This window comes from Macaca nemestrina, chromosome 15 (assembly GCF_043159975.1).
Source record: "Macaca nemestrina isolate mMacNem1 chromosome 15, mMacNem.hap1, whole genome shotgun sequence".
Classification (NCBI taxonomy): Eukaryota; Metazoa; Chordata; class Mammalia; order Primates; family Cercopithecidae; genus Macaca; species Macaca nemestrina.
Genome location: NC_092139.1, coordinates 69,877,928 through 69,904,393, shown reverse-complemented (window position 1 = coordinate 69,904,393; position 26,466 = coordinate 69,877,928). Strand labels below are relative to the sequence as shown.

Sequence of the window (26,466 nt, the reverse complement as noted above, 5' to 3'; positions counted from 1 at the left end):
CAGTATCATGGACGAGAGACAAGCTATCTCCATTGTATCCTGTCCCAATTCTTGATCCACAGAATCTTGGAGCATAATAAATGGATTTTATATGACACTAAGTTTTGGGGTACTTTGTTCCACAGCCAAAGTAACTGTAACAAGCGTACTTATATTCAGAATTGAAAGGGTAGAATGCACTTTTCTCAGCAAGCACAGATGAAGTTTTTCAGCGATTCCTAGGGATTTGGCATTTTCTCCTGCCTTCAGTTGCATAGCTCGGCTGTGACAGCTAATCCTTTTGCATATAATTTAGTAATAAAGTTTAATCTGCTTTGGCATATCTTTGTTTCTTTAGGACCTTGACTGTTGCTTTGAAGGGAAATAGGAAGTTGTAGTCCTTCTTCTTACAAATGAATATTTGCTTCATCAATATGAAATCTGCACTCTACTGCTCTGTTCTACGCCTTCCAAAGCACCTAAAAGTCTTCTGTTTTAATGCCAAATCTCAACGTAATCTTTTTGAACACTGCATATATCAATTAAACTTGACACATGTAAGACCAATAATGCACATAACTTAACTGAAGTTATGAAAGTATGAACAGCTGTGACAGAAAATCCAGGCAGACAAAAGGTATTCCCTGACTACATCTACATGCAAAATTAAGACTATATAGAAAAGCATTCTAAACAAAATTTTTAAAAATTTGCAAAAAAAAAAATTTTTTTAAGTGATTCCACAAAGAAAAATCTCAATTTATTTGAGAAATGGTAGCTTTGACTAGAAGCAATAAAACTACAAAATGATGGAAAAAAGACAGCTTAGTCACATTTTTTATAAAATTACAAGTCTCCTAATTAATAGCAAAATCGAAATTGAACTGACATATTAAGCACTTAATCATGATGATAATACTACATAGTAAAAGTTATGGAATAGGGCTAATGCCAGATGCAGAGGAAAATATACAACTTTACGTGTTTTAATAAACAAGAAATGGCCGGGCACAGTGGCTCACACTTGTAATCCCAGCACTTTGGGAGGCCAAGGCGGGCAGATCATGATGTCAGGAGATTGAGACTATCCTGGCTAACACAGTGAAACTCCATCTCTACTAAAAATACAAAAAATTAGCCAGGCATGGTGGCGGGCACCTGTAGTCCCAGCTACTCGGGAGGCTGAGGCAGGAAAATGGCGTGAACCCAGGAGGCAAAGCTTGCAGTGAGCCAAGATCGCGCCACTGCACTCCAGCCTGGGCGACAGAGCAAGACTCTGACTCAAAAAAAAAAAAAAAAAAAAAAAAAAAAGGAAAAAAATTAACTCTAGCAAAATAAATGTAGGACAAAAGGATTAGTAAACATAGAAACAGAAATCAATGTAATGAATTAGAGAACAAAGTCATTTATTTCATAAATATAAATGAGATAATTCTTTAATTCTTTAAAATGCCCCCAATAATAGGGACAAAACTCTAGCTGCTACTCACACAATAGGTGCATTTGGTTGTTGCCAGGTGAGCCTCCAATGCCCATAACCAAGGAGGATTTAACAAGGGGATTTTATTGCTTGCAACAAGTAAGGAGGACACCAGAGGTAGTGCCCCAAAGGAGTGCCCCCACAAACAGGCGTGAAAACCGAGCATGTCTTGGGCTGGTCAGCTGAATCACTGTGTGTAGACAGGGAGTCCTGGCCGCACAGGCACAGTGGCAGATTATGTTTCTACATATGTCACATGTATAGAAAATAGAGAATAAGCTCCTCCCTGGGCCAGGTTTTTAAGATGATAACAATGAGAGTTCGCCAAAGTTCATCTCCTACTCAACCATCTCTGGATCCAAGTGTTTTTTGTTTTTCTGGGGCTGAGCTTCTTCCAGGAACTTTTTGAAACAACTCAAGGTGCAACAGTTACAAGTGGGCACTTTTTCAGTGTGTACCGGAAAACCCAGGGCCCCTGAGTTACATACCAGTCTATCACAATTTTTAAAAAATAACCAGTGGGTAACATTGAGAATTTAAAAATAAAACCACAGATTGAAAGAAATATAAGCAATTATGAGACAGTGCTATATTCAACTTTATGTGAATACATTAAAATCTAGATGAAATAAAGACATTTTCCAGAAAATATAAATCAGTTCCTCCTGTAGGGTATTACAGGTCACACTCATATCAATGTGGTAGGAGCCTTGACTAGACCTATAACTATGGAACAAATTGAAAATGTCAAAGATAAGCCTCTCCAAAGACACTACACTCAGATAGTTTTACTAGGAAATTCTATACAATAAAACCATCATAAATTTTTTTCTATTATGTAAATTATTTTTAAAAAAGAAGATCTTTAAATATCATTCTAAAATGCCTTAATAAGAATCCAGAAGAATAAAACAGGGAGATTTTATTTATAAACACCAATATAAGGTTTCTAAATAAAATTTTAGCAAATTGAAAAGCATGAAATTTAATCAAGTAGGATTTTTAACCAGAAATATTAAGATAATTCAACATTAGAATACATTTTTGTAGCTTAATCTCAATAAAATAGCACCGTATCACTTTCTACCTACTTATCCTGCTTCAGTTTTCTTCATGGTACTTGCTGTGATTTGAGTGTTTGTGTCCTCTCCAAAATTCATGTTGAAACTTAATGCCCAATATAACATTATTAATAGGTGAGGCTTTCAGGAGGTGATTAAGCCATGAGGGTGGTGCCCCCTGTATAGGACTAGGTGCCCTTATAAAAGGGCCTGAGGGACGAAGTTTGTTCCTTCTGCCCTTCCACCCTCTGCCAGGGAAGCACACAGGCTTTGACTTTCTTTTTGATTTCTGTAACCTCCAGTGCAGAGGACAGTACCTAGCACCATCTGCTTAGTAAATGCTGATTAAGTGAATTTTATTAATATGCTAAGAAGAAAAAATATAAATAATTATAATACATGCTGAAAATAGAGTGATAAAATTCAACATTTGTTTCTGATTCTAAAAGTTAGTAAACGGAGAACATTTAATTGAAATTATTAGCAAAACGTATATATAATAGCAAACCACAACAGGCATCCATATTAAAATCAGAAACAAACAAAAAGAATACTTGCCATGACCACAATTCATTACACTGTTCTGGAAGTTTTACCCAATAAAATAAAAGGAAATGGGTTACATGAAAGAACTTACAAAATTATTATTTACAGATGATAATGTGTCAACTTATTATACTCAAGAGAATATTTAAAAAACAATGGGTTAGTGTCACATGGCATCTTTTTAAAAATAAATAAATAAATTTAAAAAATAAAAAACAGGCTGGGCACAGTGGCTCATGCCTGTAATCCCAGCACTTTGGGAGGCCAAGACAGGCAGATCACCTGAGGTCAGGAGTTCGAGACCAGTTGGCCAACATGGTGAAACCCCATCTCTACGAAAAATACAAAAATTATCTGGGCATGGTGGCAGGCGCCTGTAATCCCAGATACTAGGGAGGGTGAGGCAGGAGAATCACTTGAACCTGGGAGGTGGAGGTTGCAGTGAGCCGAGATCAGGCCATTGCACTCCAGCCTGGGTGACAATAGCAAGACTCTGTCTCAAAATAAATAAATAAAAATAAAAATAAAAAACAATGGGAAGCCATTAAAAGGTGCTAAACAGGGCCAAGGCGACATAAGCAGATTTGGCTCTACCCATACATGAAGAATGGAGAGGAGGAGAACAAGCCTGGATACTACTACAATTGTCCTGATGAGAATTGAGACTAACTCACAATAGCAGGTGCTGAAAGAAATGAATTAGAGAGATATTGTGGAGGTGAAATTCACTGGAAGTTGATGGTAAATTGGTTACTTGGGGTAAGAGAGTAGGAGGTATCTCCGATACCTCCTGCGTGGGGTTATAAATATGAGAGTTCTGGGAAAGAGAGCTGGAGACTCATTATACAGAATGTAGACTTTTCTAATACTCCTGTTTTCAGCCTTGTTCTTCACCGATATTCTTTAATGTGTCTGTGTCTCAAAGTCTGAAGTCTCCTTGGTTTAATTTCTTCAGGGAATAAGCCTCCCATCTCCAGTGGGGTCAGGGGATGGGCTATCTGCCTGGCTGCACAGGACAGGGGTTAGGACTGCTCTTTTTATAGACTTCTAATCAATACCCATGTGTCAGCTCCACCTACTGGGTGGAAACTAGACTCTTTGAGAGTCTGCTTTACGTTCTTTTGGTTACATACCCAGAAGCAGAATTGCTGGATCATGTGATAATTGTATTTTTAATTTTTTAAGGAAACTCCATACTGTTTTCCATAGCAGCTGCACCATTTCACATTCCCACAATAGTGCACAGGGTTCCTATTTCTCCCCATCCTCACCAGTTTTTTTTATTTTCTGGGTTTTTTTTTGGGGGGGGGGGTGTTTATAGTGGCCAGCTTAATAGGTATGAGGTAATATCTTATTGTGTGTGTTTGTGTGTGTGTGTGTGTGTATGTGTGTGATTATAGTGACCATCTTTACAGGTATGAAGTAATAGCTTATCGTGGGTTATTTTTGTTTGTTTGTTTTGGTTTTTTTTTTGAGAGGGAGTTTTCGCTCTTGTTGCCCAGGCTGGAGTGCAGTGGCATGATCTCAGTTCACTTCAACCTCCACCTTTTGGGTTCAAGCGATTCTCCTGCCTCAGTCTCCCTAGTAGCTGGGATTACTGGCATGCGCCACCACGCCTGGCCTCTTATTGTGGTTCTGATTCGCATTCCTTAATCATTAATGATGCTGAGCATCTTGATGTTGAGCACCTTTTCATATGCCTATTGGCCATTTGTATATCTTTGGAGAAATATGTATTCAAGGTCTTTACCCATTTTAAAAATTGGGGTACTTGGGAGTTTTTTTGTTATTGAGTTGTAAGAATTTTTATACATTCTGGATATTAATCCCTTATCAGATATATGGTTTGCAAATATTTTCTCCAGTTCTACAGGTTGCTTTTTTACTGTATCGATTGTTTCCTTTCCTACTTTTTAAAGTTTGGTGTAGTCCCATTTGTCCATTTTTGCTTTGGTTGCCTGCACATCTGTTGTCATATCCAAGAAATCACTGCCAAATCCAGTGTCATGAAGCTTTTCCTCTACAGTTTGTTTGAGGAGTTTTATAGTTTCAGGACTTACTTTTGGTCTATTCCATCTTTAATTAACTTTTGTATATGATCTAGGGTAAGGGTCCAACTACATTCTTTTGCATGTGGATATCCAGTTTTCCCAACCCCATTTGTTGAAGAGACTATCCTTTCCTCATTGTGCAGCCTTGTCATCCTTGTCAAAGATCATTTGACCACGTATGTGAGGTTTTGTTTCTGTTTTATGCATTCTGTTCCGTTGGTCTAAATGTCTGTCTATATACCCATACTACACGGTTTTGACTACTGTAGGTTTGTAGAATGTTTCGAGATCAGGAAGTATGAGGCCTCCCATTTTGTTTTTCTTTCTCAAGATTGTTTTGGCTATGCAGGGTTTTTTTGCAATTCCATATGAATTTTAGGACGGGTTTTTCTATTTCTGCAAAAAATAACATTGATATTTTAATAGGGATTGCATTAAATCTGTAATTGCTTTGAGTAGTATGAGGATTTTAACAATATTAAGTCTTATGATCCATCAACACAGCTGTCTTATTGATTTGTATCTTCAATTTCTTTCAGCAATGTTTTGTAGTGACTTATGTAAAAGTCTTTTACTTTTTTAGTTACGTTTATTCCTAAGTATTTTATCTTTTTAATGCTATTGTAAGTGGAAGTGTTTTCTTTTCTTCCTTTTTTCTTAATTATTTGTTGCTAGTATGTAGGTACACAACTGATTTTTGCACAGTGTTTTTGTGTCCTGCAGCTTTGCTGAATTCATTTATTAGTTATTTTTTTGGGGGGGGTTGTTGTTTGTTTGTTTGTTTGTTTTTGAGATGGGGGTCTCACTTTGTTGCCCAGGCTGGAGTGCCGTGGCATGATCTCAGCTCGCTGCAACCTCCACCTCCCAGGTTCAAATGATTCTCATGCCTCGGCCTCCCGCATAAGTGGAATTACAGGCACCTGCCACCACGCCTGCCTAATTTTTTAGTATTTTTAGTAGAGATGGAGTTTTGCTATGTTGGCCAGGCTGGTCTCAAACCCCTGACCTCAAGCAACCCACTTGCCTTGGCCTCCCAAAATGCTGGGATTACAAGGGTTGGTCACCGCGCCTGGTCCATTTAATAGTTTTAACTGTGTGTGTGTGTGTGTCTAATCTTTAGGAATTCTACATGTAAGATCATGTCATCTGGGAATAGAGATCATTTTACTTCTTCCTTTCCAAATTGGATAACTTTTATTTCTTTTTATTACCTAATTGTTCTGTCTAGGACTTCCATGACTATGCTGAATGGAAGTAGTAAAAGTGGACATCTTTGCCTTGATCCTGATCTTAGAAAGCAATCAGTTTTTTACCATAGGTATGATGTAAGTTGTAAGCTTTTATATATGGCCTTTATTATGTTGAGATAATTTCCTTCTAGTCCTTGTTGGTTGAGTGTTTTTCTCACAAAAGCATGTTGAATTTTGTCAGATATTTTTTATCCATCAATAGCTTTTGTCCTCCATTCAGTTAATGTGTTGTATTATGGAATTGACTTTTTTTTTTTTTTTTAAGACAAGATCTGGCTCTATTACCCAGGCTAGAATGCAGTGCAGTGGCGTGATCTTGGCTCACTGCAACCTCCACCTCCTGGGGTCAAGTCATCCTCCCACCACAGCCTCCCAAATAACTGGGAATACAGGCACGCACCACTATGTCCAGTTAATTTTTGTATTTTTTGTAGAGACAAAGTTTTGCCATGTTGGCCAGGCTGGTCTCAAACTCGTGAGCTCAAGCGATCTGCCCACTTAGGTCTCCCAAAGTGTTGAGATTACAGGCATGAGCCACTGCGCCAACCTGATTCACTTTTATATGTTGAAACATTCTTGTATTTCAGGAGTAAGTTCCTCTTGGTTATGGTGTATAATCCCTTTAATGTGCCATGAATTCAGGTTGCTAGTATTTTGTTGAGGATTTTGGCATCAATATTCAGGTATATTGGTCTATGGTTTTCTTGTTGTATCCTTGTCTAGTTTTGGTATCAGGGTAATGCTGGCCTCATAGAAAGTTTGGAAAATGTGAAGGATTTCTGTTAATTCTTAAATTTTTGGTAGAATTCTCTAGTGAAGGCATTTGGTCCTGGGCTTTTCTTTGTTGGGAGGTTTCTGATTACTGATTCAGCCTATTAACTAGTTACAAATCGTTCAGATCTACTATTTCTTCAAACCTCAGTATTGGTAGGTTGTATTCTTCTAGCAATTCATCCATTTGTTTTAAGTTATCCAATTTGTTGGTGTATAATTGTTCATAACAGTATGATCCTTTTTATTACTGTGACATCGTTTGTAATGTCTCCTCTTTCACTTCTGAATTTTGTTGAGTCTTCTCTCTTGTTAATCTAGCTAAAGGTTTGCAAATTTTGTTGATTTTTTGTTTGTTTTGATTTATGAGATGAAGTCTTGCTCTGTTGCCCAGGCTGGAGAGCAGTGGTGTGACCTCTGCTCACTGCAACCTCCACCTCCTGGGTTCAAATGATTCTCCTCCTTAGGTTCCCCAATAGCTGGGATTACAGGTGCCTGCCACCATGCTTGGCTAATTTTTGTATTTTTATTACAGACGGGGTTTTGCCATTTTGGCCAGGTTGGTCTCGAACTCCTGTCCTCAGGTGATCCACCCACTTTGGCCTCCCAAGGTGCTGGAGATTACAGGCATGAGCCACTGCACCTGGTCAAACTTTTGTCGATATTTTTTAAAAACCTAACTTTTAGTTTTGTTGACTTCTTGGTATTGGCTTTCTAGTCTCTCTTATTTCTACTCTAATCTTTAGTATTTCCTTTCTTCTGCTAACTTTGGGTTAGGTTTGTTCTTTTTTCAGTTCTTTGAGGTATAAAGTTAGGTTGCTGATTTGAGATCTTCTTTAGTAATGCATTTTATATCATATACTGCTCTAAACTTCCCTCAGCATCTTATGGGATGCTTTCTTGCATCCCCACAAGTTTTCATGTGTTTTGTTGTTTGTTTTCATTTTTCTCAAGATATTTTCTAATTTCCCTTGTGATTTCTTCTTTGACTCATTGGTTGCTCAAGAATAAGTCATTTTTTCTTTCCACGTATTTGTGAAGTTTTTAGTTTTCCTTTTGCTGTTGATTTCTAGTTTCATTCCATTGGGTTTGGAAAAGATACTTGGTATGATTTAAATATTCTTAAATTTGTTGAGACTTGTTTTCTGTCCCAAAATGTGATCTATCTTGGAGACTGTTTTTATGTGCCCTTGAGAAGAATGTATACTTTTGCTCCTGTAAAGTGGAATGTTCCGCATATGTCTGGTCCAACTGGTCTGTAATGGACCTTATTGTGTAAACATAATAAGGTCTTTTGTTATTGATCTTCTATCTGATTGTTCTATTTATTATTGAATGTGGGGTACTGAAATCTCTTACTATTGTGTTACTTTCCATTTCTTCCTTCAGTTCTGTCAATATTTGTTTCATACGGTTGGATGCTTTGCTCTTAGATGCAAATATATTTATAATTGTTACATCTTTCTAATGAAGTGAACCTTTTATCATTATATAATGTTCTTCTTTGTCTCTTACGACAATTTTTGGTTTAAAGTCAGTTTTCTCTGATATAAGTAGGGCTGGTCTGGCTCTTTTTTGGTTACCATTTGCCTGTGTTAACAAAAGATCAATGAGTTCTGTGGAGGAAAAGGGGGAGCTTTATTTTCTAAAAGCAATCTGCAGATTGGAGAGATGCAGCCTTCAGTGCAAAATCAAAGTGTGACCTGAGGTCGGGGTTGGAAAGTTAGAGTTTATAAAGGCCAAAAACACAGGTCAGGGGAGGCGAATCAAGGGAGTGGGGAACAGAGTCTTGATTAAATGATCTTTAAGCCCCATTTCACCAGTCTGTCTTAATTAGCTGGTTCCAGGTGGTCAGTGGGGAGGCACCAGGTGGTCTGTTGGGGTCAGTTGAGGAATTTCTAGCTGCAGTTATTTTCAGGAATTGTTCTTTGACTTCGTTGTGGAAAAACGGGTTTTACAATGCTTTCCAAGGACACAGAGAGTGTGACCATTTCTTCACCCTGCCATATAACTCTTCGTTCTGCTTTTAAATTTTCAATCACAGGGAGTCCATCTTGTCTGTTAAGTGGGGGCATAATTTGACACATGGAATATCTTTTTCTATCCTTTAATGTTCAGCCTATGTGTGTCCTTATACTAATGTGAATCTCCTGTAGACAGTATATAGCTGAATCTTGTTTTCTTATTCATTCAGTCACTCTATATCTTTTCATTGGGAAGTTTAATCCATTTACATCTAAAGCAATCACTGATAGGGAAGGAGTCACTATTGCTGTTTTGTTATTTTTTTCTGCATGTCTTGTAGTTATTTTGTCCTTCTTTTCCTCTCTTACTGTATTCCCTTGTTTTTAGTTGTGTGTGTTTGTTTTTGTTTTAATGGTGTGCTTTGATTCCTTTTTCATTTTCTTTGTGCATCTTCAATGCACATTTTCTTTGTGATTACCATGAAGAATTTATAAAAATATCTTATACTTTTTTTTTTTTTTTGAGATGGAGTCTCACTCTGTCGTCCAGGCTGGAGTGCAATGGTGCAATCTCAGCTCACTGCAACTTCCACCTCTCAGTTTCAAGCAATTCTGCCTCAGCCTCCCGAGTAGCTGAGATTACATGCACCTGCCATCAGACCTGGCTAATTTTCATATTTTTGTAGAGACGGCATTTCACCATGTGGGCCAGGCTGGTTTTAAACTCCTGACTTCAGGTGATCCATTCTCCTTGGCCTCCCAAAGTGATGGGATTGTGGGCATGAGCCACTGTGGATGGCCAAAATATATTATACTTATAACAATCTATATTAAACTGACAATGACTTAATGTCAATCACACATAAAATCTCAAGTCATTTATATCTTCCCACCACTGTATGTTATCAATGTCACAAATTATATCTTTTTAATATTTTATATACATTAATGTAGTTTTATAGTTTAATTATTTCTATGCTTTGTCTTTTAAATTTATATACCAGAATTGATTTATGCATCACCATTACAATACTAAAGGATTCTGTATTTGTCTACATATTTACCTTTTCATAGAGCTTTATATTTTCACATGCTTTCGTGTTGCTTTCTAGAGTTCTAGAGTCATTTCTTTTCAACTTATAGGACTGCCTTTAGCAATTCCTTCAAAGCAGGTTTAATGATAAACTCCCTTAGTGTGTGTTTGTCTGGGAAGGGCTTTATTCTTCTTTCATTTTTGAAGGACAGACACTTTTACCAAATACAGTGTTTTTGGTGGACAGCTTTTTCTTTTCCTTTTTTCCTTTTTAATGGAGTCTTGCTCTGTCACCAGGTTAGAGTGCAGTGGCGCGATCTTGGCTCACTGAACCTCCGTCTCCTGGGTTGAAGTGATTCTCCTGCCTCAGCCTCCCAAGTAGCTGGGACTACAGGCATGCACTACCACGCCCAGCTAATTTTTGTATTTTTAGTAGAGACGGGGTTGCACCGTGTTGGCCAGTATGGTCTCAATCTCTTGACCTTGTGATCCTCCCACCTTAGCCTCCCAAAGTGCTGGGATTACAGGTGTGCACCACCATGCCTGGTCTGCACAGGTTTTTCTTTCAGCATTTTGAATACATTATCCCATCCTCTTCTGGTCTGTAATGTTTCTGGTGAGAAATCTGCTGATGTTACAGGAGCTTCCTTATATGTGACCAGTGACTTTTCTCTTGGGGTTTTCAACATTCTTTGCCATTGACTTTTGAAAACTTGATTGTAATGTGTCTTGGTTTGGGGTTCTTTGGGTTCATCTCACTTGGAATCCTTTGAGCTTCTTGAATTTAGATGCCTATTTCCTTCCTCAGATTCATGAGTTTTCAATCATTTTATCTTCAAATAACCTCTCTGTCCTTTTCTCTCTCTTCTTCTTCTGAGACTCTCATAATGTGTATATTGTTCCATGTGATGGTATCCCATAAGTCCCTTAAGCTTTCTTTACTTTTCTTCATTCCTTTTTCTTTTTGTTCCTCTAATTCAATAATTTCAAATGACCTATGTTCAAGTTTGCTGATTCATCAGTTTCATCAACTCTATTATTGAATTCCTTTAGTGCATTTCTAAAATTCAAATATTGTATTCTTCAGCTTCAAAATTCCTGGGTTTATTATTATTATTATTATTATTATTATTATTATTATTTTAGATGGAGTCTCGCTCTGTCACCCAGGCTGGATGGAATGCAGTGGCGTGATCTTGGCTCACCGCTCCACCTACTGGGTTCACACCATTCTCCTGCCTCAGCCTCCCAAATAGCTGGGACTACAGGCACCCGCCACCACGCCTGGCTAATTTTTTTTCTTTTTTCTTTTTTTTAGTAGTGACGGGGTTTCACCGTGTTAACCAGGATGGTCTCGATCTCCTGACCTTTTGATCCGCCCACCTCGGCCTCCCAAAGTGCTGGGATTACAGGCATGAGCCACTGCACCCAGCCCAGAATTTCTGTTTTTTTAGTAGTTTTTCTTTGTTGATATTCTCATAGCATTCATGCATCATTTTCCAGATTTTATTTTCTGTATTCTCTTATGGTTCATTGAGCTTCTTCAAGATGATTATTCTGAATTATTTGTTAGGTAATTCATTGTTTGGTGTTTCTTTAAGGTTGATTTCAGGAGATTTTGTTCCTTCCATAGGGCCATCTTTTCCTGTTTCCTTGTGTGCCTTGTTGTTGTTGTTGTTGTTATTTTGCTATGATTTGTGCACTTGAAGAAACAGCTATCTCTCCTAGTCTTCATAGACTAGCTTCATATGTGAAAGGCCTTCACCAATCAGCACAGTTAAAAATTCTGAAGGCTTCTCAAACCTTTTCTGGGGATGCATCTTCTCTGGGCTTGTGCATGTAATTTCCCAATTAGAGTGGTTTGCCACTTTGTTTGTTTGTTTGTTTGTTTGTTTGTTTCCAGGAGTTTATAATCTCTTACTCCTTCTGATGTCTGTCTGTGGTACTGCAGGTTCTCTGGCACTGCAGTAAGCCATTGAGCTCTTTTGTTCTCAGTAGCCCCTAGGGATGGAAAATATACTGGTTCTGTCAGCACTGTGAGTTAGGTGAGGAAAAAAACAGTCACTGGAACAACCCCCTGAAAAGTCATATGTTCTTTTCTTCTCTTTCCCTCCCAAGGTAGTAACTGTCAGTTGGGCTTTTTCTCCTGAGAGCACCAAGCTGTGCTGGCTTGAGGGAGGAGGGATCATGGATGAAATTAAATGGCTTTTCTTACCTGTTTCATGGACTATTCTTGATTTTGAGCTTGCCTGCTGTCCTATCACTTCTTAACTGGTTTCTGGAGTTCTCAAAAAGGCTTTTTTGATCATATATAATTAAATCACTGTCCCTATAAGGGAATGCAGTCTGAGGCTTCCTATTCCATCGTCTTGCTCTGTGCTCAGCCTTTCATTTTTTTATTCAGTGTATTTGTTATTGTTTGAATATTTTACATCCATCACATTAAAAATAATATGAAGAAAAATATCCAAATCTAAATGTTTCAAATATTGAAGGAAAAATATTTCATTTCCAATAAAGTATAAAAGGGCCCTTGGTTTTATTACTATAATTTATACTAAAGTACAGTAAGAATTAGCCTATATTTACATATATTACACAAATTTTCCACTATTGTGAGCATTCCCAAATTCCTGCAGCCTTAAAAAAAATGTAAAGGGGTGCTTTGTTATGGTATAAGAAATAAATTAACAATGGTTGGGCATGGTGGCTCACGCCTGTAATCCCAGCACTCTGGGAGGCCGAGGCACGTGGATGGATCACTTGAGGTCAGCCTGGCCTCAGGTGAAACCCCATCTGGGCAATTGAGACCAGCCTGGCCAACATGGTGAAACCCCATCTCTACTAAAAACACAAAAATTAGCCAGCATGGTGGTGGGCACCTGTAATCCCAGCTACTTGGGCGGCTGAGGCAGGAAAATAACTTGAACCCAGGAAGTGGAGGTTGCAATGGGCTGAGAGCACGCCATTGCACTCCAGCCTGGGCAACAAGAGTGAAACTTCATCTCAAAAAAAAAAAAAAAAAAAAAAAACTAACAAAGAAAGAGGCCGGGCGCCATAGTTCACACCTGTAATCTCAGCACTTTGGGAGGCCAAGGTGGGCAGATCACGAGGTCAGGAGATCAAGACCATGCTGGCCAACATGGTGAAACTCTGTCTCTACTAAAAATACTATATATATTTATATATATATATGTGTGTGTATGTGTGTGTGTGTGTGTGTGTATATATATATATAGAGAGAGAGAGAGAGCCAGGCGTGGTGGTGGGCACTTGTAGTCCCAGCTACTCAGAAGGCTGAGGCAGGAGAATCACTTGAACCTTGGAGGTGGAGATTGCAGTGAGCCGAGATCACGCCACTGCACTTCAGCCTGGGCGAGAGAGAGAGACTCCGTCTCAAAAAAAAAAAAAAAAAAAAAAAAAAAAAAAAAAAAAAAGAATGCAAATTATGAAGCAGACATTTAAGATATCCCTTATCCATATAGATAAGAATAAATATGAGATAAATTGATTAAATTGTATTTTTTCTTTTGTGCTTTAGGCATTAGGATTTTTGTCTTCTTATGGAATAGGAATGAAATATGATCAAGCTAAGGTAAAGGTCATTCTGTTTTATTCTGGAACAAAATTGATTTCTTTAAAAGGGACATTGAATAAAATCTACTCATTAATTAAAGGGGTTCACTCTAGTGTAGTAGTTGAAAGCACCAGCTTAATAGTCAAAGAAACGTAGTGTTCTTATGCCATAAGTTTCTTAAAGCCTCAGAAGTCAACTTCTTCATTGAAGATAAATAATATCTGCTTCATAGGGAAATTATGATGATTAAATGAAATATCTTATACAATGCCCTTATCACAGACTCCAGAGATTAGTAAACCCCTAATAAATGGCAGCCATCTTTACAAAGGAGAGTGAAATTTGAAATTTATTTTGGAGTAACTCAGTGGGTCATTGTAGGACTAGGAATAAAAAAGGAATCATTGGTTTGAGTTTCAAATTTAAATGACCAACCTGGTTTGGGGGGTTTTTTGTTTGTTTGTTTTTACTTTAGGCACTGATATATTACACCTTTGGAAGTGCTGGAGGAAGCATGATGTCCCAGATGATTTTGGTTTGTAAACAGAATATTCTCGGGACCAAATTTGTATGCCATAAATACAGCATTGTCTTGAATATTAAGATGCATCTGTTGGTGTTTTAGGGGTACAGATATTTGTCAGGAATCAATGTTCTACAGAATTGTGAAGTTGCCCTAAGTTATTACAAGAAAGTGGCAGATCATAGTAAGTAATCCACATAACTTATTTTAAAATAAACAGCTGCCAAGGAATTAGAAAAATGAATCAATAACAGTTCAATTGATATAAACTTATGAAAATATCAAAAGTGTATGTTCTTAACATGTTGTAATACAATTCTTTTAATATAATACAGTTTCTGTTTCCTTAATAGCTACTTTCCAAATAATTTTAAAAGATTATACTCAGTTTTTATTTTCATTAATATGTATCCCCAAACAATTCTGTTTTACTTGCTTTTGTGATGTTCTTTCCTTTACTGAGGATTTGAATGTAACATCAATAAATATTAAGCAGTTACCATAAAAATAACATTTAGAATATGGGATGACTGCCAAAAATTCCTAAAGGAATGAATGTAAGGTACATACACTGGAGGTATCTATCACCACATATGAGAGCAATTCAAGCAACCATTAGTCTAAATGTAATCAGAATAACATCTAAACACACATCTTTGGCACTATTAGGATCTGAGAAAAGAAAGAAGGAGAAAAAAATGGTTTTGAGTTTAAGATGCTATATATAACAAGATCATTTCATGTGCTTAATGAAATTTGAATTACTATATATATTTCAAACTGCACACTTTGTCAGGTGTATTCAAGCATGTTTATATTTATTTTCAGACTATCCATAGGAAGTAATTAAAGAGCAGTGATTATACCTGTATTACAGTCTTAGTCCCAGAAAAAAATTATGGATAGAGTGAGTTGTCTGCTCCTAAAATATCCCCTTTCCGTGAGTCTTTTTGGTCAAGATCTTCTGTAGAGTCTGATATAAGTTGATACAATACTTGCATAGGTTGCGAAGAAGAACTAGAGAACCCAATAAACAAAAATCTGCACTTTTTTTTTTTTTTTTTTTTTGAGACAGCGTATCCCTCTGTCATCCATGTTGGAGCACAGTGGCTCGATCTCTGCTCACTGCAGCCTCCGCCTCCTGGGTTCAAGCAATTCTCATGCCTCAGTTTCCCAGGTATCTAGCATTACAGGCGTGCACCACCACACCTGGCTAATTTTTGTATTTTTAGTAGAGACAGGGTTTCACCGTGTTGGCCAGGCTGGTCTCGAACTCCTAACCTCAAGTGATCTGCCCGCCTCTGCCTCCCAAAGGGCTGGGATTACAGACACGAGCAACTGTGTCTGGCCAAAAATCTGCAAATTTCTATTTTTCATGGATCTTCTGTCTCTATTAGTTGAACAGATTTCTGCACAATTTAAGATAATAAGCTAACGGTGTTTTCTCTAAATTGACTGTTATCTCTGGCAGCCTCTGTTTTCTAGCTATTCTCTGGCTTGTTTTTATTCACAGTTGCTGACACATTTGAAAAAAGTGAAGGTGTTCCAGTGGAAAAAGTAAGACTAACAGAAAGACCTGAAAATCTGAGTTCTAACAGTGAGATTTTGGATTGGGACATATACCAATACTATAAATTTTTGGCAGAAAGAGGAGATGTTCAGATACAAGTAATGTATACAGATGAGATTGAGTTTTTAGAACATGAAAATTACAAGGGGCTTAATTCTTTCTGGGTCCTGGAGGGATGAACAACACCCCATCCTAAATAGGAAAGGGGAGAGACACGCCCTCCTCTCGCCCTACTCCTGTTTTGTTCCCTGCTACTTGCAGTTCCTGTAGCCCACTGCAGAACTAGTTGCCATAATAATAGCAATGTTTTTGCATTTCTTCCTTAAAAATTAATTAACTAATTTTTTTTTTTTTTTTTTTGAGACGGAGTCTCGCTCTGTCGCCAAGGCTGTAGTGCAGTGGCGCGATCTCCGCTCACTGCAAGCTCTGCCTCCCGGGTTTACGCCATTCTCCTGCCTCGGCATCCCGAGTAGCTGGGACGACAGGCGCCCACCACCGTGCCCAGCTAATTTTTTGTATTTTTAGTAGAGACAGGGTTTCACTGTGTTAGCCAGAATGGTCTAGATCTCCTGACCTCGTGATCTGCCCGCCTCGGCCTCCCAAAGTGTTGGGATTATAGGTGTGAGCCACTGCACCCGGCCCCAGTGTTGGTTTTAATATGAATAAACTACGACAATCCAGAAAGGTTGTGTCTTTGGGAATGGGACAGTATTTGCACAATCTTTGAGAGTCAAGAGCTAAAGCCCCTAGGTTTACGTGCCTGGGTGATTCTGTACCCTGGCAGGCCGGCTTCCAGCCACTAAGGAAGCCATATGTCCAGCAGCAACCAATTACCCAATAAATGATACAGTCTGGAATGTTTCCCTGAATTTTTCAGGACATTTCAAACGCGTCCAACAATCAACATACTACAGTAGAATCACCACATAAATGTTTTATTTATTTAAAGTAATACTGCTGCTAAAATCATTTCCAAACTCATCGTTCCTAGGTCTCTCTTGGACAATTACATCTAATTGGGAGGAAAGGTCTAGATCAAGATTACTACGTAAGTCAATCTCAAGATCCAGTCACATGCGGTGAGGAAGGTAATAGTGAGGGAGGCTGGCAGGGAAGTGAAAGCAGGGAGAGGGAGAGGTGGAAGAGTTGCTCAGAAAGCCCACTGATGCTTTGTTGGTCAACTATGCTTCCCAGCTTCTTAGGAAGAACTAAGTTCTCCAGAGGGAGCACTTGCCCACCTGTGTTCAAGTACAAAGGGGAAGGGACTTCTGAGGAGCAATCGAGGCAGGGGAGTATCCATGTTCCAGCAGAACCTAGTCTCTGCCCACTCACACACACCTTGGGCTGGGATTAGGAGAGAGAATATCCACACCTGCCAGCTTGAACCCAAGGCCAGCCACAGAGTCCACCTGGGGATCACTGCTAAGGATCCTGAGAAGCAACTTCATCCCCATTTGGCTAAATCAGAAGACAGACTGCTTTTAATATAATTAAAAATATATTAAACATCCTTATACATTTGCAAAGCTCCTTTCAATCATTTTGCTTAACCTTACCTCATCCCAGTGAGGTTAAAAGGTTAATTAACCAGCCGGGCACAGTGACTCACGCCTGTAATCCTAGCATTTTGGGAGGCTGAGGCGGGTGGATTACGAGGTCAGGAGAATTGAGTCCATCCTGGCAAACATGGTGAAACCCCATCTCTACTAAAATTACAAGAAATTAGCCGGGTGTGGTGGCACATGCCTGTAATCCCAGCTACTCGAGAGGCTGAGGCGGGAGAATCACTTGCACCCAGGAGACAGAGGTTGCAGTGAGCCCAGATCATGCCACTGCACTCCAGCCTGGGCCACAGGGCAAGACTCCATAAAAAAAAAAAAGAAAAAGAAAAAGAAAAAAAAGTTAATTAACCATTCAAATTTATAGTGAAGAAAAAAGCAAATGAACAAATGAACTTGACCTACACAGGATCCTCCTCTGTAAGATGTCAGGATCATGGGATGAGTTCTTGCTTAGATTCTGATAGTGGTTTCAAGGCCCTACATCACCACAGACCTGGGAAGTAACTGGATTTTTTTAAAAAAAGATGATCTTGCTGCTCTTTTCATTTATAGGTACCACATGCTCCTTGTCTCAAAGGAACACAGCCTATTTCAACATAGTCCCAATGGCTACGTGATAGAAACAACTACTTTATAAGGCTATTACCTAAAAAAGTGATCTGTTATTACTTTGCATTTCATTTTGTGTTATTTTATGAATGTGTCTTTGGTACTATAATTTGTATTTTATATGAGGTCCAGTAAACATTAGGTAAATGTCAAAGTCATTTCATAAAATGTGATAAAATAGGTAGGAATTTAAATAAGCATATTCACCCCAAGACAACTCAGTTGAAGATCCATAGATTTTTCTTTCATCTTAATCATAACCAAAGTTTTAGCTTCTTAGATGGGAATATCCGGATTCATAATATTACTCTGTCAGATTTCAGCCTGCAATGAGTTTCTCATGTTAATCATAGAATGTGTAACTAGGAAGGCTTCCTCATCTTCCATAAACATGAAATTTGGACGTGAGCGTACCCTAGCTCCAGCTGTAGGGAAGACAAACCAATCTTTGTACAGTGCAATAAAATCCCACAAAGTTGGTACTTCAGTCAGCTCCAGCCACTGTGGTCACCAGATGGCAGCTACAGCTGCCTCCAGGTGAGGATGAAGTGCAATCCCAGGGCAGGATCCTAGAGCTGTTATGTAGCAGCCAGGCAGCTGAGTGTCACCCAGGAGCCCAGCCAGGATCTCCTGTGGGCTCATTCACAAGGTTTTTATTACATCTGTTTTACAAATAAGAAGCAGAGGCTGGAGACATAAAATAAATTGCTTCAAGGCTCACAACTGGGAAGTAAGATTGTTTAAGAAGCAGAATTTGAACTCAGGCCTTCAGAAATCAAAACCTGAGCTCTTTCCATTAAACTTCATTTGACCCAGGCCAAAACAAAAAACAGCCTCTAAAATCTGTTCCCTCATTTATAAAGCAAGAAGAAGAAATGACATGATCTCTCAGTTTCCTTTAGCTCTTTCTGATAGTGGGTTGGGCCTTCTGCTTCCAGATATCCCAAGAAGACAAGTTTAATTCCAGAATCATCCTTGTGGTTCAGGTACTCTCTGGGGGTAAGCACAGGCTGGTCCTTTTTTCTTCTCTCAGCCTAATGAACCGGAACTTGAATGGAGGACTCCAGTTGAAATATCAAACCTTACGACAGATTGACTTATCTATCAGTTATCTTTGTCTGCATTTTAAATAGTCCCAAACGTAGGTGGTTTTCAATAATAACCATTTATTTAATTCATGATTTTGACAGGTCAGCAATTTTGGTTAGCCTCAGCTGAGCAATTCTGATCTGGGCCAGGCTCAGCTAATCTTCGCTGGGCTTGCTCATGCATCTGCAGTTTGCTGAAACATTAGCTAGAGCTGGCTGGTTTATGATGGCTTCCTCTGTGACTGCTAGAATGACTGGGGTCCCTCTCCATGTGGTCTCATGCTCCAGCCAACTGGCCCAAGCTTTCCACTTGGCAGTCAAAGGTTCGAAGAACACCAGAGCAGAAGTCTCTTGAGGCCAGAGCTCAGAACTGACAAATCACTTCTGCCACATTCTTTTGGCCAAAGCAAATCACAAGGCCAGCAAGCTTGGAGAGATAGGGAAATGGGCTTCTCCTCTCAGTGAGCAGAGCTGCAAAGTACTGCGGTCATTCTCGTAACATACCATAGTGTAGCTGTGCCAGAATCAACTTGGAAGGCAGGGGAGATGCATAAGGGAGAGGGAAGATACAAAGATACATCCAGTTTCCAAAAGGCTATTACTGCAGCTCTTTTCATGCCTCACTTCTCATCTTTCCAAGTCTCACCTCCTCAGAGAGGATAATGTTTTCTTTTCTTTTTATTTTCTTTTTTAATTGACTCATAATAATTATACATATTTATGGGATACACTGTGATGTTCTGATCATTACATAATATATTCATTATGTAATATATACATATGTATGCAAATGTGACGTATACATTATGTAATTATCAAACCAGGGTAATCTGCAAATCCATCACCACAAACACTTGTCATTTCTTTGTCATGTTCTATTCAAAATCCTCTGTTCTAGTTATTTTGAAATATACAATACCTTATTCTTAACTACAGTCCTCAGCCTGAAGACCACCACTTGAGCCAGTATGCTAATATTTCAGTCCACCAAAGAGAATTATTAGTATAAGACTCTTCTTAAATATGATGCTCCAGTCCACTGCTCAGAAAATTAAATTTCAAAATACCTGGAAATAACTAGCTGGCCTTTCTTTTCCTTCCTCATTGTTGGGTTGAACTAATCTCTCTCATGAGTTGTCATCACAGAAAACATTTTTACCCTCCCCCTGACCAAATTCTTAATTATTGAAAAATACTGTATATGCAATTCTTGATTACATTATCTTGAAATTTCTACACATAGATTTTAATTTTATTTGCATTTCTAAATATATGCAGGCTCAGAGTAAATTGGATTAGGAAAGCGGGATGTTTGGGTGAACATTATTAAAATGGATAAAGCATAATTAAATTAAACCTAGCAGAGGAATAATATCAAATTTGTAAGGGCAACTGCTTTGTCTATGCTGCTACCCATTAAAAAATTTTTAAAAAGAGCTAATACCATCTCTTCTCAGGATAATCTACAGAGCCAGAGATGAAAGAAGTATTCAGGCCAGGCACGGTGGCTCATGCCTATAATCCCAGCACTTTGGGAAGCTGAGGTGGGCGGATCACAAGGTCAAGAGATTGAAACCATCTTGGCCAACATGGTGAAACCCCGTCTCTTCTAAAAATACAAAAATTAGCTGGGCATAGTGACACACGCCTGTAGTCCCAGCTACTCAGGACGCTGAGGCAGGAGAATTGCTTGAACCTAGGAGACGGAGGTTACAGAGAGCTGAGATCATGCCACTGTACTCCAGCCTGGTGACAGAGCAGGACTCCATCTCAAGAAAGAAAGAAAAAAAAAGTATTCATAAATATTTTTAGAACAATACATTTTCTTGGCATTTCATTCTAGGGGAAATGTTACAAACTGATTAAACTACAGATTTGCTTATAGCCGATGAAAAATCATGATCATTTTTTTAAAAGAGAGATATGGGTTCAAGTAATAAAACTTTACTTACTTAACATAATATCTGGGGCTTACTATATTTCATACTAAGACACCAGCAATTGTAAGACACACAAATATTTTATGTTCTGAGGAATAAAAAAAAAAAACCAATATATATCATAATATGCCATGGATAGTAAGAAATGTCCTGATTGAAATGAGGTGGGAGGAGATGTACATCTTAGAATCTGTGAAATATGATGATGGGTGCTCAGTTAATATTTGAAGGAAGGAAGGAAGGATGGATGGATGGATGGATGGATGGATGGATGGATGGATGGATCGATGGATCGATGGATCGATGGATCGATGGATCGATGGATGGATACTTGATCTTAACTCTTCAAGAACAAGAACTCAGGTTGGCTCATGTGTATCCATCAAGGTAGCTTTCTTGGTGGTAGTTTCATGTGGTGTTTAATGAAGATTTATATAATTGAAGCAATAGTATTATGGACACGTAAATTTAAAAATGAAAAAAAAAAAAAAGGGAATGAAATGCTAAGTAAGCCATGACAGTGGAGCAGTGTGTGAGACAGAGTCTCAATTCCTTTAGGTCTTTATCAAATCATTATATTTAAGGGTGGGGAAAATGCCAGGATTTATATTTGCTTCTGGAGAACAAGTTACTTTCTTTTAAAATTTCACTGATTTCCCAGAATGAAACTTTTTTCAAAAGTCTCTATTACAAGATATTTGAGAACCAAATTACTAAACTGGACTTTGAAAATGATTTTACAGAATCATAATACTAGAGCGAGAAGAGCCCATAAAGATTAAAGTCCAGCTGCCTTGTTTTAGAGATGGATAGACATTCATTCATTTATTCATTTCTGAAACATTTCCTGATACCTAACACATAGCCCACACTATGCTAAGTACAGAAGATTCAACATTGGAGGAGACAAAATAAGTAGATAATGAAATCAACGGTTGAATGCCACAATACGGACAGGATGAAGTGCCCTGAGAGCACAGAGGAGGAGAATCTGAATAAGGAAACCAAGCCCAGGAGATAATGTGATTTGTGTAATTTACACAGTTACCTGGGGACATATTTTGGTCACAGCTCAGTAGAGAGATTCATGAGACACACTTTTATTTTTGATATTAGTGTTCTCTCATTTAGTAACTTGTACATTGCTATAACTTTCTCCTCTCCAGCTGACACTTAGATGATTCCAGGCATTTTATCTTCAGGATTCCCTAACATTTATAGATCTTCAGTGGCTTCTATTTTGTATTTTTTATTTTAAAATAAAATAAAATCCTTACAGCCGTGTGTGGTGGCTCACACCTGTAATCCCAGCACTTTGGGAGGCTGAAACAGGAGGATAACCTGAGGTCAAGAGTTCAAGATCAGCCTGGCAAACATGGCAAAACTCCATCTCTACTAAAAATACATAAATGAGCCGGTTGTGGTGGTCGCACATCTGTAGTCCCAGCTACTCAGGAAGCTGAGGCAGGAGAATCGCTTGAACCCAGGAGGTGGAGGTTGCACTGAGCTGAGATCACAGCACTACACTCCAGCCTGGGTGACACAGCAAGACTGTCTCAAAAAATTTTTTTTAATTAAAAAAAATAATAAAGTCCTTAGCCTGGTATTCAAGACTGTTTATAGTAATGGTCCCATCATATTTTTGTAAGTCTTGGCTTTCGGATGTTGTATTTCAGCCACGCTGAAGTAGTTACTATTTTCTGAACACAACTTGGCCACTCTCATCCCCATTCCTTTGCTCAGGTTCTTCCCCTAGCCTCTGTACTGGTGACTTGTCACCATCTTTCATGAGGCCTCGATCACTTTAGCCCTCCTCTATATACTGTGGAGACAGAGTGGTGAGCTGCTTATTGATCTCCAGTACTAACTGCACAACTCTGACATGTTGGTAATAAGATCAGAAATTAATAACACCCTCCTGATGGTGCTATTGTGAAGATTAGGGAAGAAAAAGTTTGCAAAACACTTATTGGAGAACCGGATACAATGTCTTTTATTCTATCTCCTTCTAATTCGTTATGGAGTTTATTTTATACCACCTATTACATACTATCTTACTGCTATTTATATGTATTCTCTTTCTCAGGAACATCGTTAGGGAGCAAATGTAGGAATCATGTTTCTGTTTGTCTATGAATCACCTATAATACGTAACATACTATCCTATATATAGCAGGCTTCAATCAAGTGTTTGAAAGGGTAAATGAAGATTGGGAGAGCTGGATGGATGAATGGATGCATGATGCCATGAGGTTCAGCAGTGGCAGCATTTGTACTTATGTCCACAAAGAAGTTAGCAACATTCCTACAGCAAACTTCCATGTCAAATAACTACCAGCAGTTCTTCTTTAAACATTCTCTTCTCTTTGAGAAGGAACATCTTTGCACATCAACCTGATGGAGACTTTTCAAAGAGCAGAAGGGTCGTATCCTAACAAGACACTTTAAAGAATGGCTTCACAGCTGGGCATTGTGGGGGTCGCCTGTAATCCCAGCTACTCAGGAGGCTGAGGCAGGAGAATCACTTGAACCCAGAAGATGGAGACTGCAGTGAGCCGAGATCATGCCACTGCACTCCAGCCTGGGCAACAGAGTGAGACTCCGTCTCAAAAACAAACAAACAAACAAACAAACAAACAAACAAAAACAGCGGTTTCATATCACATTCTTGAGGCTGATTTCTTTCATTGCTCTATATGGTTTCCGAAGAGGGGCTTTCCAGAAGGTCAAGATGAGGCCTAGGGAGTGTGGCAGCAAGGGACAAGGATAGCCCTTACGTGTTCTAGACAGAGTGCTTCATTTAATGTAATGACCTAGACAAAAATCAGAGGCTTTACTGGCCTCCTTCAATTTGAGTCAGAAGGAATTGTCTTAAAGCTCACTTCTGCATAAAGACCTGATCTCAGCAGCCGGGCAAGTGTGTCTGGTCTTACTATGCCTATAAACATTAGGATACTGTGTATCCAATTCTGCCAACCATAGTAAAACCTCTTATTAAGTACACAGTGTCAACAGAGAAGCCTGCTTTTCAAAATAATGGACTATTTAGCTTCACAGCTGGGATTCATCTCTCCCTACAAAGCTACATTCCCGTTGTGGCTTTCCAAATGTAAGAAGCAAGTCCTCATGTTATAAAATGATACGAAAGAAAGAGATGGAGACACTCTTCCACTCCTCAGGTTATGGCTGAAAAAGCACTTGGTCGGAATAGTGCCTTGAACAAAATGGGCATTTCACAGATGTTTCTTAAGCTCAGTGGCCAGAACCATAGATATTTTTTGAATGCATATTGAATTAAATAAAGTGTGGCTCAAAAAGCTATTTTGAAGGATTTATTTTGTGACTAGCAATAACACTGTTTCTTTTCTCTCCAGAAAGCATTACACTACTTCTTAAAGGCAGCAAAGGCCGGGAGTGCAAATGCCATGGCATTTATAGGAAAGGTACATGCTTCATCTTGATTCATAGTTTTCATTTATTAAAAACCTAAGAAATTAGCAGCGTGTGCCTGTTGTCTCAGCTACTTGGGAAGTCGAGGTGGGAAGATCACTTGAGCACAGGCGACCAGCCTGGGCAACATGGCAAGATCCTCATCTCAAAATAATTAAAATTTAAATTTAAAAAATAAAAACCTAACAAATGAATGATACCAGCTCATTGAACCCATTGTAGAGGGACAGCGCAGCAGGCCTCTCTGACGGAAGCAGCTGAATGGGGCATTTGGCTGCAACCTGAGGGTGGTATTCTTGAAGTGACGGTTTGGGAAGAAGCCCCATATAACAGCAGCCTTTATCTGGGGCACCAAAAGCAACCTTAAAAGTGCACCTGGGACAGGCGCGGTGGCTCCCGCCTGTAATCCCAGCACTTTGGGAGGCGGAGGCTGGTGGATTGCTTGAGGTCAGAAGTTCAAGACCAGCCTGGCCAACATGGTGAAACCCCGTCTCTACTAAAACTACAAAAATTAGCTGGGCGTGGTGGAGGGTGCCTGTAATCCCAGCTACTTGGGAGGCTGAGGCAGGAGAATCACTTGAACCTGGTAGGCAGAGGGTGCAGTGAGCTGAGATCACGCCACTGCTCTCCAGCCTGGACAACAGAGGGAGACTCCGTCTCCAAAAATAAAAAATAAAATAAAAAAGTGCACCTGGCCCAGGGCTCCTCCTCTGAGCATAGCTATGAGCCTATGACCACCCCACTCCCCAATACGTAGAGGAGATCCAGGTTGGTTGAGTGCTGGAGACGGGTACAGGTCTGAGCCCAATCAGGCCCTTCTCTCCTCTACCATTGGAGTGTGAATCAGCTCCAGACTGACCAGAGCTATCCTTATGCCACCTCTGATGGGAGGCCTCCTATGACTGCAGAGTAGCCTGGTGGAGGGTTCCTCTGGAAATGCATGCTCTTCTCTCTCCTTCAAAGACTATTCACTCCCCTATGTGCCACCCTTGGCTCCCTGCAGCCGATTTGCATTAGTTACCATAGGGACAAATGTCCTGCTTCCTAAGTGCAACACACAGTAAATGTAGATGCAAAACAAAAGAGAGAGAGAAAACAGAAACAGGGTCCATTTCTGGCAGGGTCACTCCAGAAATCTGTAATAAATGGTACTCTTACTTTTTCTGGTTGTTTTAAATTGAGGTAAAATGTAAATATGTAAATAACACAAAATTGACCACTCTAAAATATACAATTCAGTGGGCATTTACTACTTTCAATGTGTTATACTAGTCTTACCTCTATCTCATTTTAAAATATTTGCATTACCCTCAAATTATTTTGTTTTTTTCTATCCTCTTTTCATTTTTCTTCCTAGATGTATTTAGAGGGGAATGCTGCCGCACCGCAAAATAATGCTACTGCCTTCAAGTACTTTTCCATGGCAGCCAGTAAGGTATGTCCTTAATGCACTGCTGTAAACACATACACACAAATTGCTTTTATTACATGCAGACTGGTGCCAAAGAATGGACTTCAAAGTCCCAAGCCCAGATAATGGGCCAGTAAGGATTTTTGTGTTCTGGAGAAGTATAATATTGGTGATGGGAGTATGCAATGACAGTAAGGGAAGCTACGACTTGTCTTCTTGGAAAATGAAAAATGGCAGTGGCTTGTGCTGCCCTAGCAGAGGCCAGGAGGAAGCCAGACAGAAGTTCAGCTTTCCCCTCTCCCTTATGCAATAGATGAGGCCATCTAGCTCAGGAACAGGAAACAAAAGAGATGAGGACAGAGGAAGGGAAAATCCCTCTGTCGGCCAGAGCTCCCTCTGGCGGAGGTGGGAGCTTGTCAGGGAGGAGGCCAGGGCAAGGAGACTGAGAATAGAGATCTGGAGACAGAATCCCTGGCTTGAATGCCAGCCTTGAAACTGACTAGATGTGTGAACATGAGCATGTTACTTAACCTCTCTGTGCCTCAATTTCCCCATCTGTAAAATGGGAATTTAAGAATATTTGCCTGTCAGGCACAGTGGC

At 39.2% G+C, this 26,466-nt stretch overlaps 1 protein-coding gene across 1 annotated transcript in view; it reads left to right on the top strand.

Annotated features, from left to right (window-relative positions):
• The window catches only part of LOC105466821 (protein sel-1 homolog 2-like), a 150,342-nt gene that overhangs the window by 105,872 nt on the left and 18,004 nt on the right, over nt 1–26,466 (top strand). Inside the window, exons 8-13 of the mRNA XM_071079852.1 lie at nt 13,677–13,730; nt 14,188–14,247; nt 14,338–14,419; nt 15,749–15,903; nt 24,379–24,447; nt 25,812–25,889. Of these exons, the coding sequence (XP_070935953.1) occupies nt 13,677–13,730; nt 14,188–14,247; nt 14,338–14,419; nt 15,749–15,903; nt 24,379–24,447; nt 25,812–25,889 (498 nt within the window). The remainder of the gene's footprint in view (nt 1–13,676; nt 13,731–14,187; nt 14,248–14,337; nt 14,420–15,748; nt 15,904–24,378; nt 24,448–25,811; nt 25,890–26,466) is intronic.